The sequence below is a fragment of the Schistocerca gregaria genome, chromosome X (genome assembly GCF_023897955.1).
Source record: "Schistocerca gregaria isolate iqSchGreg1 chromosome X, iqSchGreg1.2, whole genome shotgun sequence".
Classification (NCBI taxonomy): Eukaryota; Metazoa; Arthropoda; class Insecta; order Orthoptera; family Acrididae; genus Schistocerca; species Schistocerca gregaria.
Genome location: NC_064931.1, coordinates 642,767,359 through 642,788,874, shown reverse-complemented (window position 1 = coordinate 642,788,874; position 21,516 = coordinate 642,767,359). Strand labels below are relative to the sequence as shown.

Below are 21,516 nucleotides of genomic sequence, written 5' to 3'. Positions count from 1 at the left end.
AAGGTTATATTATGTTTCTTTCATTAAATACACATTTTTAAAGTTGTGGTATTCTTCTTGAATCACCCAGTACAACTATTTAAAATGACACACAAAACTTTATGTTTATATCATACACTTTAAAAACAATAATTTATGCTTCAGTTGTTCCTAAATAACATATCCAAATTGATTACTAATTTGGTTGGATATCAAGAGCCTGCAACTTTAGTTCTGTTCACATTAATTTAACCTGAGTAACCTACAGTGTATTTCATAAGACTCAAGATTAATCAGAATTCTACATTTAAAGTGCATTAATAAAATATTTTCTAAGACAGTAAGTGAACACAGATTAGCCAAACTTCAGCTTAACTTATCTTACAAATCTGTTTAAACACACCTGAGATATATGAAACAAAAGATATACAGAAGAAGGGGTACTGGAGAATAAGTACAGTGCATCTCAACAATAAGGAACTAAAACAATGATAATATATATGCAGAAAGTGTGTGACAGGTATAGGTCCACAATGGAGTCACATGTAAACTGTGTGACAAAATAAGTTGTGCATTTATGCAATACTCATGAGACACAGCCCTCTGGTCAAACAAAAACAAAAATTTTTTGTGACTCCCCAAGAAATGTATTGGAGAAATGTTTTTAAATCATGATACTTACAGCTTGGATAACTAAAATGCCAGTGAAGGGTATGAACAGGATTCAAATGAACCCCTAAATGAAAAGTTTGGTACAAGAAGAAAATTCTGCCTTGTTTTGTATCACGGAAGAACCAGAGAAGAGAGATTTTCTGTAATAGATAAGTTACAAGAAGACCAAAAAGATATAAGGTCACACACATATATGAACATTTCAAAGTCATACAGATTGAAGAATGCATAATGGAGATTTTTCCATATGTCATCATATCAGTGCCATGTGGTACTGAAAACATATAACCTCTCATAATATTTATGATAGATGAAATGTGGAATACAATTACAAACAGTCCCAAGAAGAAATCCCCTGAAGTGAATGCTTTAAGAGTTAAATTTTGCTCAATATATTTATATACAGGGTGTTTAGAAATTCCTGTTACAAACTTCTAAGACTTGCAGAGGCGAGGGGGTACACAATATTTTGAATAGGAACTCACTTGAGGAATTGAATTAGACATGATGCAGTACAGTTATTAGATAATAATTCGAAAGTAAACATAAAAAACATTCATTTATCTCTTAAGCACATTCGTTTCTACTTAAACAATGTGCTTAAGTGATAAATGGATTTTTTTATGTTTACTTTCGAATTGTAGCAAAATAATTATACTGCACGATGCTAATCCAGTTCCTCAAACAGAACTGGATGAGTTAAACATGTGAACTGAAACTGTTGAAACCATCTTAAGATGTAAATGGTATGTTTCAAGACATTGGTTCCTATTCAAAATATTGTGTACTCACTCCCTCTAAAAGTCCTAGAAGTTTGTACTGGGAATTTACAAACACCTGTATAATGAGAGATGAAATATCTAAAAAGATAAGAGACAACAAGAGAAGGTGATGCACTGCTTAACATGATATAAGGAAATATAACCTCCCCATGCAAGACATAAAATATTAAGAAATATACTGAAATCAAAATACATGCACACCTAAATGCTGACTTCAAGATAAAAACATGCCCTGTGCATAGTTCCTGAAAAACATAATACTGAAGGTAATATGACTGTATCAGACTTTGACAGTGCCTGGGAAATCAGTACCTCATGCGGCAGCTGTTAATATAGAAATAATGTTTGGTAAGTACCAATGGAGAAAAACTGTGATTAATGACCTTCGGTCAAAGTAAAGCATGCAACTGATTAAGCCTCAGTAATTTATTGTTAACAAGGATGAACACAGACTATTCACAAATACTTCGTGATGTAATATGCAGACTTACTACTAGTACCGCTTCAAGCATAGTAGTTATCAGTGGAAGTGGAAGAGCTTCCAAGTCTGTAAGAAAATGTTGGCCCTTATCAGGTTTGCTATTCACCATTGCTGATGTACACTTTTTAGTAAATTTATGGAACTGCTGTCCAGGTAAAAATTATGAAGTACACAGGTTTTCTGTAAAGGATGTGGGAGGTATAATCATTGAATTGAAACAAACAGAAAAAATTAAGGGAGTCAATAAACTTCATCCAGAAGTTCTGGAGAAAAAAGTAATTGACATATGGGTTACAGTACCAAATCTGGATCACAGAATTAGGTGTAGAATTTTTTTAAATTGTGGTTTATTAGTTTCATAATATATATATATATATATATATATATATATATATATATATATATATATATATATATATATATATATATATAAAATCTGAATAATTTGATTCAGGGGCAGGAGGCACATCAAAATTGTAATGTTTCACCATAAACATGGAAGAACTTATGGTGACAGGAGCATTCTATTAATTAAAGAACCTTTTTAAGGTGCAGCACATTTCTAAAAATACAGCTATTTGCACACAGACAGGTCAATACATGCATTTTGGTGCATGAAATGAAGCAAAATAAAATCAATTTGTTGCATCCTTTTATATTATTATGATAGTTTGCAACTTCTTCCCTCTATTCCATTCTCAAGCACCTTTCCCCCCATTTTATCTGCATTTTTAATAGATTAGACTGACGTTTTTCTCTTCTTGAACAGGATTTTAAGATTTTGTCTAATCAGAAGTCAATAATGGTCAATAATTATTACAATATAATTTATTCAAAGCACCAACAATTATTGATACCCCAAGTAAAAATCGCAAATCCCAGTAACAATGGCCAACCTGCAGCTGTGATGTCAAATAAAATTTAAACAGCGATGCTGCAGCAAATGAAACCAGTTAGTGCTAGTGTGAATTTAACAGTTCCTATCTATTGACTGTGTACTGACTGTTGGACATGTTAGCATTTTACCAGAATAGATTTTTCCCAACAAAATCATGCCAAAGGAGAAGTTACTTTCAGAAGAATTCAGTACTGAATTTATTGAAACTGACAGCATCATTCTGTAATGTTCCATCTGTGGAGTGAAGAAAATATTGCAATTGAGACAAGCATCAAACAAACAGAATGAACCAGCACATCCAGAACAACAAATGTTTAAAGAACACTGAACTCTGCAAGTCAAAACTTAAGAAAACTACTCTGATACACTACTTTGCTTCAGGAACTGGAAAGCACTGATCACTGAATGAGTTTAGTGCAGATATTGTGATGGCATTCTAGTTGGGAATTCCAGTCCACAATGTAAATGATCCTGCATTCAAATCATTTCTTGAGAACTACACACAAAGGTCGATACCAGATGAGAGCACTCTGAGAAAAAATTACAAGTAGAATTTATGAGAATGTTTTGGAGAAAATAAAAGAGGAAGTCAGCAAACATAAATTGGAATTCAATTTTATGTAACTACTGATGAGCTGAAAAGATGTATTTTTAATGTATTGGTTTTTCCATTATCTCGAGAATGGCTAAAACCTATGCTTTTTAAAATGTAACAACTCAAGAAGACAAATGCCTGCATGATATGCAGTCATTCAACAACTCATGTATGAACGTGGGGCCAGGGGGCATACAACATGAATAAGTGAGACTTGTGGTAACTGATCAAACATCCAACAACTGAAAGGCATGTACCCCAACCTCAACTGTACAACATGTGTTTTTAAAAGTATCTGGGAGAATTTATGCAGGGTAAATGACTTCATTGCTGCTCTGAAGAAGATTCTGGTAAAGGTACCCAGACATCAAGTTTTGTTTCAAAAAATGACAGGGCTCCACTTTCCATAGTTTCTTTCAGTGCAAGGGGGAAGCAGGGGGCGGGGGACTTGGATAAGTTACACAGTTTAAATCAGATACATCATATGTGCTCTACACTCAATGGACAAGGCAGGCATCAAACAGGCCCAACGATTAGTCAACAACAAAGACCTCAAGTTAGAACCCTGTGCTGTGTATGGCTATTTGCCTGATGTGATGCTGAGTCTAGAAGAAGGTATGGAGTATCAGGAACAGTGGAAGAAGTTGATGAGTGTTAGGGACATCTGTGATGGATCTGCTAATGACAGATTTGAATTAAATTTGAAGAACTATCTGGATGTGGAAACCTTTGCAACTTTGACTGAACTTCCTGTGCTGACAAGATATGCTGTGTTGGTTTCTATAGATGTCAAGTGGAATTTCTCAGCATATAAAAAGCTACTGAGCCCGCAGTGCCAGCGACTTAGTGTAAAAAACACTGTAATGGTGTGTGTAATCCAGTATAACAAGAACCCTGTACATGGAACAAAGAAAGTTAATGTAGCTGATTTAAATCCAAATAAAGTAATTTCATCAGCACCTTTTTGTATTTGTTTTCAGAACCTTTTTCCTCCTTTTATGACAATAATTTGAACCTTAAAATCCTTTCACTACTAATAGTACTACAGTTTTGTTATATCGATTGATTGCTACCACATGTAGTACACTATTTACTATCTGGCAAGAAATACTGTGGAGCAAGAACCATCAACCTCCTTTTAGTATGGGGTTGATAATATGGAGAGATAAGGAGGGAGGAAGAAATGAACAGACAGAGAGAGGGGAGGAAGACATTTATACAGATTTGAGGAAGGAGGAGGTGGACACAATGATGGGAAAGGGAGGAGGGGTGGTATGGACAAACATACGGAAGAGGCATAGATGAACAGAGAGAGGGGGAAGAGCAGATAGAAAGAAGAGGAGATGGGCAGGGAGAGGGGAAGGGGAGGAGGGAGGGAGAGAGAGAGATAGAGAGAGAGAGTAAAGGAGATAGACAGTGCGAGGTGGAGGAACGGGGCAGAGAGAGTGGTGAGAAGGAGATGGGCAGACGGGAGATGATACTTTTCATGAACTCATGCCAATAGAATTTCCTAGTATTTGCACTGAAAATGGAAATTGACTTAATTTATATGATAGAAAATCAATGTGTGTATTCCAGCTTAAGTTGTTGCCCAAATTTATGCCAAGGAATTTGCCTGTGCCAACTTCTTCCATAAGTTTATAGTTGTATTCTATTTTAAGTTTCACACATTTTGAATGCTTGGTTTTGAAACATATCATATGGGTTATGGAAATGTTCAGTTTCAACCTAGTTAACTGGGACCTGCTTTCTAGGGTATGCAGTGTGCTCACAATATAGCTTGGAATTTTCCCTACATCATCATCTTCAATTAAAACATAAGTATCATCAACAAACAAACCTGATGGGAAACTTATATGTACAGGTAATTCATTTATATAGAATAGGGACATGAGTGGCCCTAAAATGGAGCCTTGAGGCATGCCTTGTGATACTGTAATTCATTCAGAATAATAATTTACTGCAATTGAAATGATTTTTTCCCCTTTGTTTTCTGTTCTTCAGGTATGATGTAAGCCATTTCAAAGTACTGCCCTTAACGCCATATTTATTTAATTTGTAGATGAGCAATGCATGATTTACAGAGTCATAGGCTTGTATAAGATCACAGGAGATACCTGAAATTTTGTTCCTGTGATCCAATGGTTTGCATATAATTTCAATAAAGTTGTTGACTACATCCAAAGCATGTTTCCTTTGTTGGCATCCAAATTGGTTGTTTATAATAATATCATTTTTACAGCACCATTGGAAATAGGGTAATAGTTTACCATGTCTCCCCTTGACCCTTCCTTGAACAGAGGTCTGATTTGGCATGCTTCAACACATCAGGAAAGCACCCCTGTTCAAAAGATTGGTTGGTTATTTGAACTACTGGCGGTTCTATTATATGATACTTTGCTTTAAGCACTTTTGTGGGTATCCCTCCCCAGCCAGCAGAGTTTTCATTTTTAATGATAATATATTTCCCACATCCTTTATTGTGACTCTTTTTAAAGAATAACACTGATACTGAGTTGGGTGTAAAATAAGGCTATCATCTACTATTATATTTCATGACTACTAACTGTAACCTCTAACTCTGATTTGATAATTTAGCACACTGCCAGTGTCTTACGTTTAAGATGAACTAACTGTTTGTCACTTGCATGGTTGCCTTCACAGGTTTTTCAGTATAGTTATATAATGTCTAACATACTCAGTAAAGTGCCTAATTTTATTTAGTTTACCAGTTATTTAGTTAGATGTGGTTTTAAATGCAAAACTCTGGAAATGATGAAATTTCTTGGAATTTATTTCAAGAAAGCCCACTAAGCAAAACAAGGTACAACTGGAAAATTCAGATGGGGAATTAATGTTACTATTACAGAAAAAAGGCATTGTGGTCCAGAGTCCATGTTATACTTACTATAACTGTGTGGCTAAGTCAGAGGAGGGTATACTATGAACTAGTTACTCTATGGCATGTAATAGATAATTGTTTACAATGTAGCACAAAATCCTAGTGGAAGTCAAGATGAACAATTTGACATAGTACACTTGTGGTCTATCTAACCATAAAACAAACTCAGTTTGGCCTACAAAGGCCACCTCTGCTACAGTGCATGTGTGACACATGGAACTGCCACCAGTTTAATCAGTCATATATTTTTATTATTTATTATTTTTAGAGATCAGAAATTTAAACTTTCCTCTGAGGGTAATGGGGGAAAAATTTAACAAATCTATGCATAAACTAATTACATTTACAATTCAATTTAAATGTAAACAATAAAACAATAAGAAGGCCAGAAAACCAAAATTATTTAATTATTAATTTTATGCTGCTAAAATCCACAAAGATTTGAGACAAAACTTAAAAAAATAGTCAGTGGTATAATCTGTAAGTTCAAGAACAAATTGAGATTAATATTAAAGGATGATTTTAGTGAGAAAAAGAAATGAATTTCAAACAGTTAAGACCAAATAAACCAGTGGCATATGAAGGCAAACTGGTATTTTAAATCTTGTGAGGTGTGCATATGCTGTAGCTTCAGTGGCTTTTATGGCTCAGTTTCAGGTTCTTTTTTGCTCTGACAGAATAAGATTGTCCTATATCAAACTGTTCATCTTGATTTCAACTATGACACTATGGCAGATATTGTTTGCAGCCTGTAAGCTGATAGCCTGTTTGAAATTTATTGAACAGTCTACAATTAATGACATAAAATTGAATATACTTCTTTCTGAAGAAAATCAAGTGATTATCAGCAAACTCAAAAATTATGTAAAGAAACCTATTTTCCAGTTGAATTATACAGGTACTAAAAAACAGTTCAATGTGAACATTTCTCTTACTAAGACAAAGATTTTTTTCAGTATTTCAGCTACTAAAATCTAAATTAGTTAACAGACCACAGGACATATTAAACATTGTAACTATTTAGGCTACTACATAACATGTGAATAAAGCAAAGAAATAGAGAATAAATGCTTTCAATAATTTATGTGTATCCTATAACATTGAATAAACAGTTGCAAATAAACCCAGCATTGCTATATGACAGTGATAACTTGGTTGTGAGAAGAAAGAATGGGCACCAATGAGATTACGGTTATATGTAATCTCATACAGTTTAATGCACTACTGGCCATTAAAATTCCTACACCACAAATATGACGAGCTACAGACACGAAATTTAACTGACAGGAAGACGATGCTGTGATATGCAAATGATAAGCTTTTCAGAGCATTCACAGAAGGTTGGCACTGGTGGTGACACCTACAATGTGCTGACATGAGGAAAGTTACCAACCAATTTCTCATACACAAACAGCAGTTGAGTGGCATTGCCTGGTGAAATGTTGTTGTGATCCCTCGTGTAAGGAGGAGAAATGCGTACCATCACGTTTCCAACTTTGATAAAGGTTGGATTGTAGCCTATCGCAATTGCAGTTTATCGTATCATGACATTGCTGCTCACGTTGGTCAAGATCCAATGACTGTTAGCAGAATATAGAATCGCTGCATTCAAGAGGGTAATACAGAACTCCGTGCTGGATCCCAACAGCCTCGTATCACTAGCAGTCGAGACGACAGGCATCTTATCCACATGGCTGTAACGGATTGTGCAGCCACGTTTCGATCCCTGAGTCAACAGATGGGGACGTTTGCAAGACAACAACCATCTGCACGAACAGTTCGATGACATTTGCAGCAGCATGGACTATCAGCTCAGAGACCATGGGTGCGGTTACCCTTGACGCTGCATCACAGACAGGAGCACCTGGAATGGTGTACTTAACGATGAACCTGGGTGCATGAATGGCAAAACGTCATTTTTTCGGATGAATCCAGGTTCTGTTTACAGCATCATAATGGTCGCATCCGTGTTTGGCGACATCGCGGTGAATGCACTTTGGAAGTGTGTATTCATCATCGCCACACTGGCGTATCACCCAGCGTGATGGTCTGGGGTGCCATTGGTTATACGTCTCGGTCACCTCTTGTTCGTAAGGACGGCACTTTGAACAGTGGATGCTGCATTTCAGATGTGTTACGACCCGTGGCTCTACCCTTCATTCGATCCCTACAAAACCCTACATTTCAGCAGGATAATGCATGACCGCATGTTGCGGGTCCTGTACGGGCCTTTTTGGATACAGAAAGTGTTTGACTGCTGCCCTGATCAGCACATTCTCCAGATCTCTCACCAATTGAAAATGTCTGGTCAATGGTGGCCGAGCAACTGGCTCGTCACAATACACCAGTCATTACTCTTGATGAACTGTGATATCATGTTGAAGCTGTATGGGCAGCTGTACCTGTACACGCCATTCAAGCTCTGATTGACTCAATGTCCAGGCATATCAAGGCCGTTATTACGGCCAGAGATGGTTTTTCTGAGTACTGGTTTCTCAGGACCTATGCATTCAAATTGGATGAAAATGTAATCACATGTCAGTTCTAGTATAATATATTTGTCCAATGAATATCTGTTTATCATCTGCATTTCTTCTTGGTGTAGCAATTTTAATGGTCAGTAGTGTACATGAGAATAGAAATTAAGATTTTCATGCAGAACTTTAAAAAAAAATCAGAATATTACTGAAAAAATAACACAATACCAGGCAAGATGAAAAGAACATATAGACCAAACATGAGAATTACTGAAACAAAAAATTAATATGTATCAAAAGGACAATGATCCTTGGGACCACAAACAAGAGGTAATGAGATCAATATTGAAGAAAGAGAACAGTCCAAAAGGGTAAGACCCTGAAGAAGGCTCTAAACCATTACAGGATTTAAATGTTAGATTATTGGAGCAAAAAACCAGAGAAGATGGAATAAAAGGACGTTTATCTAATTATCCATGTGCTTTGATTTGGTTTTGCTCACTCATTTGTTTACCCCTTATACCTTTCTCTTCCTCTCAGTTTCTTCTATATAACCTTTCATGTCTCTTATTTATTTAGTCATGTTATTCCACTTTTACTGTCTTTATTATATAGCACATGCATCAAAATATTCATTTCCTCTTCTATGATTTTTGGTCCAGTATTGAAGAGGAGCTGAAAAAGATCTCTAATGATATTGTAGTTGGTGTTATGAACTATAAGTACCATAAAACTGTCATTACATGCACAGTTTAGTGTATTCATTACTTACTCTAATATCTGGCAAGCCAGAATGCCATTTCATTGATACTGCCAAGTAACTGATTAACAGTGTCAGATTAACTTCTCAACAATGTGACTTAGTGAATCTGCTGTCCACTTAAGTGACTGGAATTTATTCATAAGAAATATTCCTTCATACATTATTAAATTGTTATTAAACAATGGAAAAACGACGATGAAATGTAACAATATTACGAAAAGGATAGCTGCTACTCACATACACAACACAAGTGTCTGCTCAAACGCAACTCACACACACATGACCGCAGTCCCTGGCAGCTGAAGTCAGTGAAGCAGTCAGAGACTGTGGACATATGTGTGTGAGTTGCATTTGCGTGTGTGTGTGTGTGTGTGTGTGTGTGTGTGTGTGTGTGTGTGTGGGTGGGTGGGTGGGTGGGTGGGTGGGTGTTGCCTTTTTTCTGACAAAGGCCTTGGTAGCTGAAAGCTGATTTTTGTGACAGTCTTTCTGTTGTGCCTATCTGCTGATTTTTGTGACAGTCTTTCTGTTGTGCCTATCTGTGACTCAGCATCTCCACTGTATGGTAAATAGTTATTAGTTGCCAAAGAAGTAATTATTGTACTGTAGAATTGTAGGTGTATCACCATTTGCATTTGCATTTAGTTTTTGAAACATGTAGACTATTTTGTTTGCAGTCAAGCATTTATGAATGTCTTATGAATTACTTTAACTAACTTTAGTATTGGGTTTTTATTGAAACATTGTAATTATTTCAGAAGGAAATTTTCTTTCACAGCCTTTGGCTTCAACGTGAATAAGACAAGTCTGATATTCTTAGGAGAATTTTCCAGTTTTGGGTAGACTGCAGAAGATTAAGATGGATAACATCAGATGGTTTTATACATTTTCATTAGTAAAGCAGAACATTGTGCCATATGTGGATGAGCAAACCAACATGTATTTAGAATGCTGTATTGCGTTCATCTGCTCTACTCACCACTAAACACTTGGAAAAAATCAAGTGATGTTGCAATAATTATGACACTGGACTCACATTCAGGAAGACTGGAATTCAAATCCATGCCCATTTGTCAAGACGTTTCTGTTATTTTCCTCAATCACTTAAGGCAAATGTCAGAATGGTTCTATTAAAAATTACACAACCAGTTTCCTTTTCCATCCTTTCCCAATCTGATGTTTTACTCACTCTTTAATGATCTCATCATGAATAGGACATTAAACCAAATCCTTCTTTTTCTTCCTCAGAGAAGCTGCTTAATAAAGAGATAAGATAGAAGCTTGAACTATTTGCTTGTTTCATTTATTGTCAAATCAATTACAGAACAGTGTGTTCTTTTTAAGGTAATAACTTGCTGCAATGAATTCATTAAATATATAACATGGAACATCATGTACAACTCTGTGGGAATATTATTAACCTCCATTTCTTAAAGAAACTATGTGGCGTATTGTCAGTAGATTCAACATAAATTGCCAGTATAATGATTCACACATATAATAATCTGGGAGAACAACAAAATTAATGTTTAAAAATTGTCTCATTAGATTTCCTGAAATACTTGTAGGCTGAATAGGATAGTCGAAGTAGCAGAAGTCTTAATAAAAAAAAAAAAAAAAAAAAAAAAAAAAAAAAAAAAAAAAAGGTAAGAAAATCTAAGTTTGATAAGATAAAAATGTGTGTTAAATATTAAAAAGTTATACTATAGCTACATAATCTGCTTTCAAAATCTTTTAAGATGGATGAAATCATCTTTGGGTGATTGCATCACTTATTGGGAACAAATGCAAAGAGTTTAAGATATTTCATTAGTGTCATTCAACCTCATGAAGTGTGTGAAAAAGTAAAAAAAAAAATAATATAGAGAGAGACCAATGTTTACAGGTTGCATTATAAAATGTGAAATGTAATACGAACTCAAAATAACACTTGGAAATGATTGTAACAACCTACTCTGTCATAAAACATGACTACTATGTATCAATCAATTCACATCTTCAAGTGAGGCTGGATATCCAGTTTGTGGAAGTGTAGTCTATATGGTTTCCATATTCAGGCTCATGGAATGAGGAGTTTTAATAATTATTAATGTATGTAAATGTCAGTCATCTGTAAACTATTTAGTTAGGTATCATCTGCTTACTGTGTACCATGTGTATGTGCTTATACAGGGAACTGAGATAATTGCAATATAATACTGAGTAACTGAAAAACATGTGATTGGAGCCCATTTGCCACAGACAGATATTTCTATGACAGACAAATGAAAATAGCAGTAATTGCAAGGTATATACACTAACTTAAATGCTTCTTAAATTCATCACATATTACACAAATTTTGGTACATATACAGTTCCAATATGGTAGTAATAGCATGTCTACAGTATTAAAGAACATCTTGAAGCTAAAAAAAATAGTTGTTTGTATGTAGCTGTACAAATATGTTGGCTGTTTTTGGATAGCATCAACTGAAATTAATGTATGTTATACAACACCTGTATGTATGCATTTTCATGTTGTTATTTTAAGATGAATGACTGGATGTCTAATACTTGTTAATCCATTTTGAAAAGTTTACATCTAGAAATTCTGTGTTACTTTCCCACAAATGGTTATCTATGAGTCTCTTGCTGAGTAATACAGCTAAGATGAGATATTGCTAATGAATGTTACTTTCTTGTAATATAAGCCAACACCTTCTATAAATATTTTTAATGATGTCATCTTGCTTTCAGCTGTTAGTGTTTTATTTTATGATTGCAATTTTGGCATTATGCCTTTTACAAGCATAGGTTTTTGAGAACTCTGCCTAATGTAAACCTATTGGTAAAAATCTAGAAAATGGCATAATTTTGAAATTTCAATCATAAAATAAAGCACTAACAGCTGAAAGCAAGATGACATCATTTAAAAAAGTTAATGAATGTGTTACAGGCTTGAGTTGTTTTGTTGATTTAGTAATATCAGTATCAGATAATAGCTGTTTCAGTCTGCAAGAAATAGGAAATAAAGAAAGAATATGTTTTGGCATATGATTTTTGGATTATGAGCACTGAGAGTAAAGCAGGAAAAGATCTCTCTATGAAGATTTTGCGTACAGGAAAACTGATATTTTCGTTAATCTGTTATTGCTAACTACATGTCCAAATGTATGTACTATGAATGACAATAACTGTTTTTCTCAGAGCACTGTGAAAATATGTTGACAAACCCTTAAAATGAAAATTACATTGTTCGCTCTTAAAAACATGGTGACATTTTCCTGCAGATACAACAAGTAGATAGCTTGCAAGAAACATGAATTAAACACAATGTAGATTTAAATACTGAGCTGTAGTATGTTATGTATGTATTTTGACACTTTATTCAACCTGTTTAGCAGTTTTTTGTTGAAATTTTTATTTTTGAATCTACATCTACATACATACTCTGCAATCCACCATAAGGTGCGTGGCAGAGGGTACCTCATACCACAACTAGCATCTTCTCTCCCTGATCCACTCCCAAACAGATCGAGGGAAAAATGACTGCCTATATGCCTCTGTACAAGCCCTAATCTCTCTTATCTTATCTTTGCGGTCTTTTCACGAAATGTAAGTTGGCGGCAGTAAAAATATACTGCATTCAGCCTCAAATGCTGGTTCTCTAAATTTCCTCAGTAGCGATTCACAAAATGAACGCCTCCTTTCCTCAAGAGACTCCCAGCTGAGTTCCTGAAGCATTTCCGTAACACTCGCATGATGATAAAACCTACCAGTAACAAATCTAGTAGCCCGTCTCTGAATTGCTTCTATGTCCTCCCTCAATCCGACCTGATAGGGATCCCAAATGCTCGAGCAGTACTCAAGAATAGGTTGTATTAGTGTTTTATAAGTGGTCTCCTTCACAGATGAACCATATCTTCCCAAAATTCTACCAATGAACCGAAGATGACTATCTGCCTTCCCCACAACTGCCATTAGATGCTTGTCTCACTTCATATCACTCTGCAATGTTACGCCCAAATCTTTAATCGACATGACTGTGGCAAGCGCTACACTACTAATGGAGTATTCAAACATTACAGGATTCTTTTCCCTATTCATCTGCATTAATTTACATTTATCTATATTTAGAGTTAGCTTCCATTCTTTATACCAATCACAAATCCTGTCCAAGTCATCTTGTATCCCCCTACAGTCACTCAACGATGGCACCTTCCCGTCATCACAGCATCATCAGCAAACAGCCACACATTGCTATCCACCCTATCCAAAAGATCATTTATGTAGATAGAAAACAGCAGCAAACCTACCACACTTCCCTGTGGCACTCCAGATGAGACCCTCACCTCTGATGATCACGCACCATCGAGGACAACGTACTGGGTTCTATTACTTAAGAAGTCTCCAAGCCACTCACATACTTGGGAACCAATCCCATATGCTCGTACCTTAGTTAGAAGTCTGCAGTGGGGCACTGAGTCAAATGCTTTCCGAATGTCAAGGACTATGGCATCCATCTGATACCCTTCATCCATGGTTTTCAAGATATCATGTGAAAAAAGGGCGAGTTGCACTTTGCAGGAGCAGTGCTTTCTAAAGCCATGCTGATGCATGGACAGCAGCTTCTCTGTCTCAAGGAAATTCATTATATTCCAACTGAGAATATGTTATTTAGTGGTTATTTAGTGGTGATACAGGTGTATGCTGTAGATTTCCATATGTCTTGTTGAGGCTCACTATGGAAAATATTTTATTCTTTACCAATGACATTTTATTGGGTTATGATTGTTAATTAGGGCAAAAATGCTTGTGAAAAACAAGAGTATATGGTTCATTTGTAGATTTAAATCCTTTGACTACAAATAATATGAATAAATGTTTGTTTTCTGCTGATGTATAACTATCAAAAGAAACACAAGAGAAATTATCATATCTCATACATTAGCAGGTGCCTGTCAACTGGCACTCATAAATAATAACTTAGTTTTCTATAAATATTGTTCCTTCTTCTAATTGACTTAATTCCCATTGATATGTTGAAATTCATATTATATCTGTTAATTTCGGAGACAATAATAACTGTTGTTCCTTTCCTTTTCATGTTTTATGCATTCTAAGATACAAATCTAAGTCCATGTTTTCTTATCTTATCTTTATAGTTTTTCTACCTTTTCTGCCACAATTCCTAATGGTGACAGTTTTACAGTTTGTAAGTGTTCACTCCACACACAGTTCCCAAACTTGAGAACCAATGGAATGTTCTGTTAAGATTAGTGGATGTTGGCAAAATTGTCCCTGTTTTAAGAGGTCAGGGACTCACCTTTCACTTCCGCTGATTGGTTAAATTCTATATGGAGTGCATTGCTCAGAGGCAATAAAGCTTTTGTCCTTGAGATCTTAGGTGTGGAATTTGCTGGAGGAGCTGCTATCTGATCACAAATTAACTCCCAAAAGTTATATACATAAAAAAAAAAGTTTTGCATCACCTCAGTTCTGAGGGTTCCAGAACCTGTACAGAGAACTGGAATAGAGACCAACATAAACATCATTTTCGCCCTTTTTATTGCTCATGAAAACCACACATTGCATGTTGTACCACCATACAGTGAGACCTTCAGAGGTGGTGGTCCAGATTGCTGTTCATACCGGTACCTCTAATACCCAGTAGCACATCATCTTGCATTGATGCATGCCTGTATTCATCACTGCATACTATCCACAAGTTCATCAAGGCACTGTTGGTCCAAATTGTCCAACTCCTCAATGGCGATTCGGCATAGATCCCTCAGAGTGGTTGGTGGATCATGTCGTCCATAAACAACCGTTTTTAATCTATCACAGGCATGTTTGATAGGGTTCATGTCTGGAGAACATGCTGGCCACTCTAGTTGAGCGATGTCATTATCCTGAAGGAAGTCATTCAGAATATGTGCACGATGGGGGCAATAATTGCTATCCATGAAGACAAATGCATCGCTAATATGCTGCCGATATGGTTGCATTATTGCTCAGAGGATGGCATTCACATATCGTACAATCATTACGGTGCCTTCAGTGACCACCAGTGGCATACGTTGGCCCCACATAATGGCACCCCAAAACAGCAGGAAACCTCCACCTTGCTGCACTCCGTGGACAGTGTGTCTAAGGCGTTCAGCCTGACCAGGTTGCTCCAAACATGCCTCTGATGATTGTCTAGTTGAAGGCATAAGCGGCACTCATGGGAGAAGAGAATGTAATTCCAATCCTGAGCAGGCCTTTCGGCATGTTGTTGGGCTGATCTGTACCGTGCTGCATTGTATCGTGGTTGCAAAGATGGGCCTTGCCATGGATGTCGGGAGTGAAGTTGTGCATCATGCAGCCTGTTACACACAGTTTGAGTCATAACATGATGTCCTGTGGCTGTACAAAAAGGATTATTCAACATGGTGGCTTTGCTATTAGGGTTCCTCCAAGCCATAATCCATAGTTAGTGGTCATCCACTGCAGTAGTAGCCCATGGGCGGCCTGAGCGAGTCATGTCATCAACATTTCTTGTCTCTCTGTATCTCCTCCATGTCTGAACAACATCGCTTTGGTTCACTCCAAGATGCCTGGACACTTCCTTTGTTGAGAGCCCTTCCTGGCACAAAGTAACAATGTGGACACAATCAAATTGTGGTATTGACTGTTTAGGCGTGGTTGAATGACAGACAACACAAGCCATGTACCTCCTTCCTGGTGGAAAGACTGGAACTGATTGGCTGTTGGACCCCCTCCATCTAATAGGCACTGCTAATGATGGTTGTTTACATCTTTGGGTGGGTTTAGTGATATCTCTGAACAGTCAAATGGACTGTGTCTGTGATACAATATCAACAGTCAATGTTTATCTTCAGGAGTTCTGGGAACCAGGGTGATGCAAAACTATTTTTGATGCCTCTATATTGCCCTGGCCCCTTTGTCAGAAATTGGAGTCCTTGGTATCATACCAACATTTGACCTCTCATGTGTCAGCATTTAACTGAGAGAATAAATAGAGCCTATTATCAAAGCTTAAGAGTCAAAAGCACTATAAGAGAGGTGAGCTGATGGTCATGATTCAGTGCTTCATTAAAAAAAGCTACACTGAAGCTCTCTGGGGGCTACACATAATACATACATATATTTTTGTGCATGGGGGGAAGGGATGGGAGCTGCACGCACATGTGTGCCTTTAGGTGTGCTTATGTGTGCACAGTTACAGCTTAAGTTGTGACCAGGATGTAAAGCATATGCAAGACACAAAGTAATAAGCAAAGCATAAGAACATATGGAATTGGTATCAGCACACAGACATCACATAAACTGCTTAATCTCAAATAAGTGACATGCATGTCTGTAGAACATTGTATGATACACAGTGAATGCACAGCATACATGTATATTTGGAAGACTTTTGTGCAAACATGTAGCTATAAGTACAAGTAAAATTTTAATTGGCAACAAACCTTGATCATCAAATGCGTGAGTAAGTTCATGTCCCATAACAACTCCCATTGCTCCATAATTCATAGATTTTGGGTGTCCAATGTCATAAAATGGAGCTTGCAAAATGCCAGCAGGAAAAACAATTTGATTCTTGGTTGGTGTATAGTAGGCATTTACAGTGGGAGGTGTCATACCCCACCTATAATCGCAAATATGAAAAATAACAACCATGTAACATGATCTAATTTCCAAATATGTTCTTAAGTATCCAATTCTGAAACAGAGCAGTACTTGTAATATACTCAATTTTCTTTGAACTGAGTAAATTATTGATATTTAAGTTCCTGCCCTGACAGCCTACATGAAACTAACAAAAATGAAGACCACATAAAATGCAAGTAATGATGTTAACAGAATATCTTACTTGAATCTGTCATTATAAAACACACTGTTTAGGAAAATCACAGATAGTAATCATTTAATATTAGATGCAAAATGCTGATCAGAAAATAGAAACTAATGATAAATTTCTTTAAATTCTGAAAAAGAAACTGCTTTGCAAGACATCAGTTTTCCTGAATATCTTTCTAAGGAGTGATTTAAGGTTCAACTGAATCTTCAGTAATCTTCCCAATGAATATGACAATTATCCAGCACAGCCCACAGTCAAAATTCAAAACAATTAGAAGTAATGTGGTTAGACCCAAATAAATCAAATACACTAGATGGAAACAAAATATTATGTACCAACCAACAAGGTAACGGTTGTTTTGGTAGTTTCCCATGCCTCTTTAACTAAGTGTTGGGCTACTTTCTAATTATACCTCAAAATGTGTTTCAGATACATTATGACCTGCATTTTATAGTTACAGAATTAATAACCACATGACAATATTATTTCCTTCACACTTACAATATGATCAACTCAAGTAAGCACACAAGAGATTGTAGTCCATTAGGTACAAGATGTACCTAAGAAAATGGGTGAATGGTACAAAAAATCAAAAAAGAAAAAATAGAAAAGTCTATTTGCCTTCAACCTAATCTCAGCTGCCTAAATGCCCTTTTGATAACATTCTTAAAAATGTTGCAGATCATCATCAAATTATGCCATACATATATGAATTTTCACTGATAAATGATACAAATGTTTGTGCAGTGTGATGGCTGTCCACCCTATTCAAGGTTGAAGTGGTGGCTTCAGGTCTCCCACCCCTTCTGCTGATAATCTGCAGATACGATAGTTGTAGGTAAGATATGTCAATGAAATATCCAGCTGTTGTTATCTTTGTTCTTGTCTGCTCATTATTCAGTTTATGCTGCATGAATGAGGATGTATTTGTGAATATTGGCATTAACATTGCCCTTCTTACTCTCTAATTTAGCTGATATGAATCTCAAAGACAGTAACCTGTTCAGGGCTTGTAGACTAATGACTCAGGCATGGTGCATTACCAACAGCTTTCTGCCATAGCTCTGAACCAGTCACATACAGTACACATTTTGTGTTAATGATTTCTGGTCTTTATACTTGCAACAATGCTATGTGTTTCTCTGACAACATTTTACACAATTTTAAACAAAACTGGATGTTAAAGCATTGCTAAATTGCTCTATAACACAATCTTCACATTGAGCAATGTGGCACATTAGTTGGCACACAACTATATGTGGCAGGATGGAAGCTGAAATCCCAACCAGCAACCCAGATTTAGTTTTTCCATATTTTATGCAAGTATTGTGATTCTGACTTTGCACAAAGGGAGAAATTCTAATTATAATTTATTTGGAATTGAGAAGCATGTTACCTGTCAGAGACAATCATAAGCATCGTACATCCCACTGCAAACTGTGGTGTTCTTTATACAGCTAATAATGACTTTATAAAATTACATGACTTACACATGGTTCCTAGTGTCGAATATGTCCTCTATAGATGAGGATGAAATATTTGAGAATAGTTTTATGCACTGAGCATAGCAATTCAGCCTGGAAGTTTCAACAAAAATAAAGAGGCTGCAAAACGCTCTTTGTATAATTTCACATACTTCCTCTAAATCCTTTACAGAGAGTATTAGGATGACTCATTTGAAATGGCATAGCTTATTTCCTTCCATATTCATTCTCTGATTTAAGTTTGTACTCCATCTCTTATGAGCTTCCTTTCAATGAGATGTTAAATCCCAATCTTTCCTTCTTTAGAGTTATCACACCCATACACAAAGAGAAAAACTGTAGTTGGAAAGAATGGCATTCTGTCTGTGGAGAAGAATGATTCGCATATTATACACTTTTTTTTAAATTTCAGACACAATCACATAATATAACAATCGCAGATAGTTTGAGCTTTACATTACGCCTTTTCAGATCTTAAAATAGGAAAAATAAATAAATCCATTTTAAAAACTTAAAATCTGTAAATTATTTGGCCAGTTCTATTTATAATCTATGTAAATTAAAAATCAAAATACACTCCTGGAAATTGAAATAAGAACACCGTGAATTCATTGTCCCAGGATGGGGAAACTTAATTGACACATTCCTGGGGTCAGATACATCACATGATCACACTGACAGAACCACAGGCACATAGACACAGGCAACAGAGCATGCACAATGTCGGCACTAGTACAGTGTATATCCACCTTTCGCAGCAATGCAGGCTGCTATTCTCCCATAGACACAGGCAACAGAGCATGCACAATGTCGGCACTAGTACAGTGTATATCCACCTTTCGCAGCAATGCAGGCTGCTATTCTCCCATGGAGACGATCGTAGAGATGCTGGATGTAGTCCTGTGGAACGGCTTGCCATGCCATTTCCACCTGGCGCCTCAGCTGGACCAGCGTTCGTGCTGGACGTGCAGACCGCGTGAGACGACGCTTCATCCAGTCCCAAACATGCTCAATGGGGGAGAGATCCGGAGATCTTGCTGGCCAGGGTAGTTGACTTACACCTTCTAGAGCACATTGGGTGGCACGGGATACACGCGGGCGTGCATTGTCCTGTTGGAACAGCAAGTTCCCTTGCCGGTCTAGGAATGATAGAACGATGGCTACGATGACGGTTTGGATGTACCGCACACTATTCAGTATCCCCTAGACGATCACCAGAGGTGTACGGCCAGTGTAGGAGATCGCTCCCCACACCATGATGCCGGGTGTTGACCCTGTGTGCCTCGGTCGTATGCAGTCCTGACTGTGGCGCTCACCTGCACGGCGCCAAACACGCATACGACCATCATTGGCACCAAGGCAGAAGCGACTCTCATCGCTGAAGACGACACGTCTCCATTCGTCCCTCCATTCACGCCTGTCGCGACACCACTGGAGGCGGGCTGCACGATGTTGGGGCGTGAGCGGAAGACGGCCTAACGGTGTGCGGGACCGTAACCCAGCTTCATGGAGACGGTTGCCAATGGTCCTCGCCGGTACCCCAGGAGCAACAGTGTCCCTAATTTGCTGGGAAGTGGCGGTGCGGTCCCCTACGGCACTGCGTAGGATCCTACGGTCTTGGCGTGCATCCGTGCGTCGCTGCGGTCCGGTCCCAGGTCGACGGGCACGTGCACCTTCCGCTGACCACTGGTGACAACATCGATTTACTGTGGAGACCTCACGCCCCACGTGTTGAGCAATTCGGCGGTACGTCCACCCAGCCTCCCGCATGCCCACTATACACCCTCGCTCAAAGTCCGTCAACTGCACATACGGTTCACGTCCACGCTGTCGTGGCATGCTACCATTGTTAAAGACTGCGATGAAGCTCCGTATGCCACGGCAAACTGGCTGACACTGACGGCGGCGGTGCACAAATGCTGCGCAGCTAGCGCCATTCGACGGCCAACACCGCGGTTAATGGTGTGTCCGCTGTGCCGTGCGTGTGATCATTGCTTGTACAGCCCTCTCGCAGTGTCCGGAGCAAGTATGGTGGGTCTGACACACCGGTGTCAATGTGTTCTTTTTTCCATTTCCAGGAGTCATACCTACACATTGAGTCATACCTACACATCATAGATCGTATTTGGTGAACAATGTGTTGTCATACTACATACATGCTGAAACCAGCTATATTTGTCAACATATTATGTAATTGTGTTTAAAACAAAAAAAACATGTAAAAATCTGGCTCATGATTAATTTATTAACGTGAGAAAATGGGTCATAGCTGGGGTAATTGTGAGCAGAAGGAAAAAATTTATGTACGAAATACAGAAAACCGAGAATGAACTTATACATATGTGTTTGAAAGTGAATGTGTTCATAAGATAATCCTTAAAACTATGACAAGATGAAAAAGTGAATAGGACTAAAAATAAGATTGAAGGAATTGATGTGACCTCATGGAAAATATAGCTTGTGTCGTACCATAAGTTGAAGGAAGTAATATGTATCCTGACTCATAATGGCCTCTGGGCTTTCTGAGTGAAGGAATCTTGATATTTCTCCATACCTCTCTTATAGTGTCTGCCATGGAAATGAGTTTAGCATTTACAGGTGTTCTCATGGTGATTAACAATGTTTGAATTGGAAGATCGA

At 37.4% G+C, this 21,516-nt stretch overlaps 1 protein-coding gene across 4 annotated transcripts in view; it reads right to left on the bottom strand.

Moving 5' to 3' along the window:
* Positions 1–21,516, bottom strand: part of LOC126298667 (endothelin-converting enzyme homolog) — a 368,726-nt gene that overhangs the window by 9,532 nt on the left and 337,678 nt on the right. For all 4 annotated transcript variants that reach the window (XM_049990097.1, XM_049990099.1, XM_049990098.1 and 1 more), the window contains exon 12: positions 17,001–17,179. In XM_049990097.1, coding sequence (XP_049846054.1) covers positions 17,001–17,179 — 179 coding nt within the window. The remainder of the gene's footprint in view (positions 1–17,000; positions 17,180–21,516) is intronic.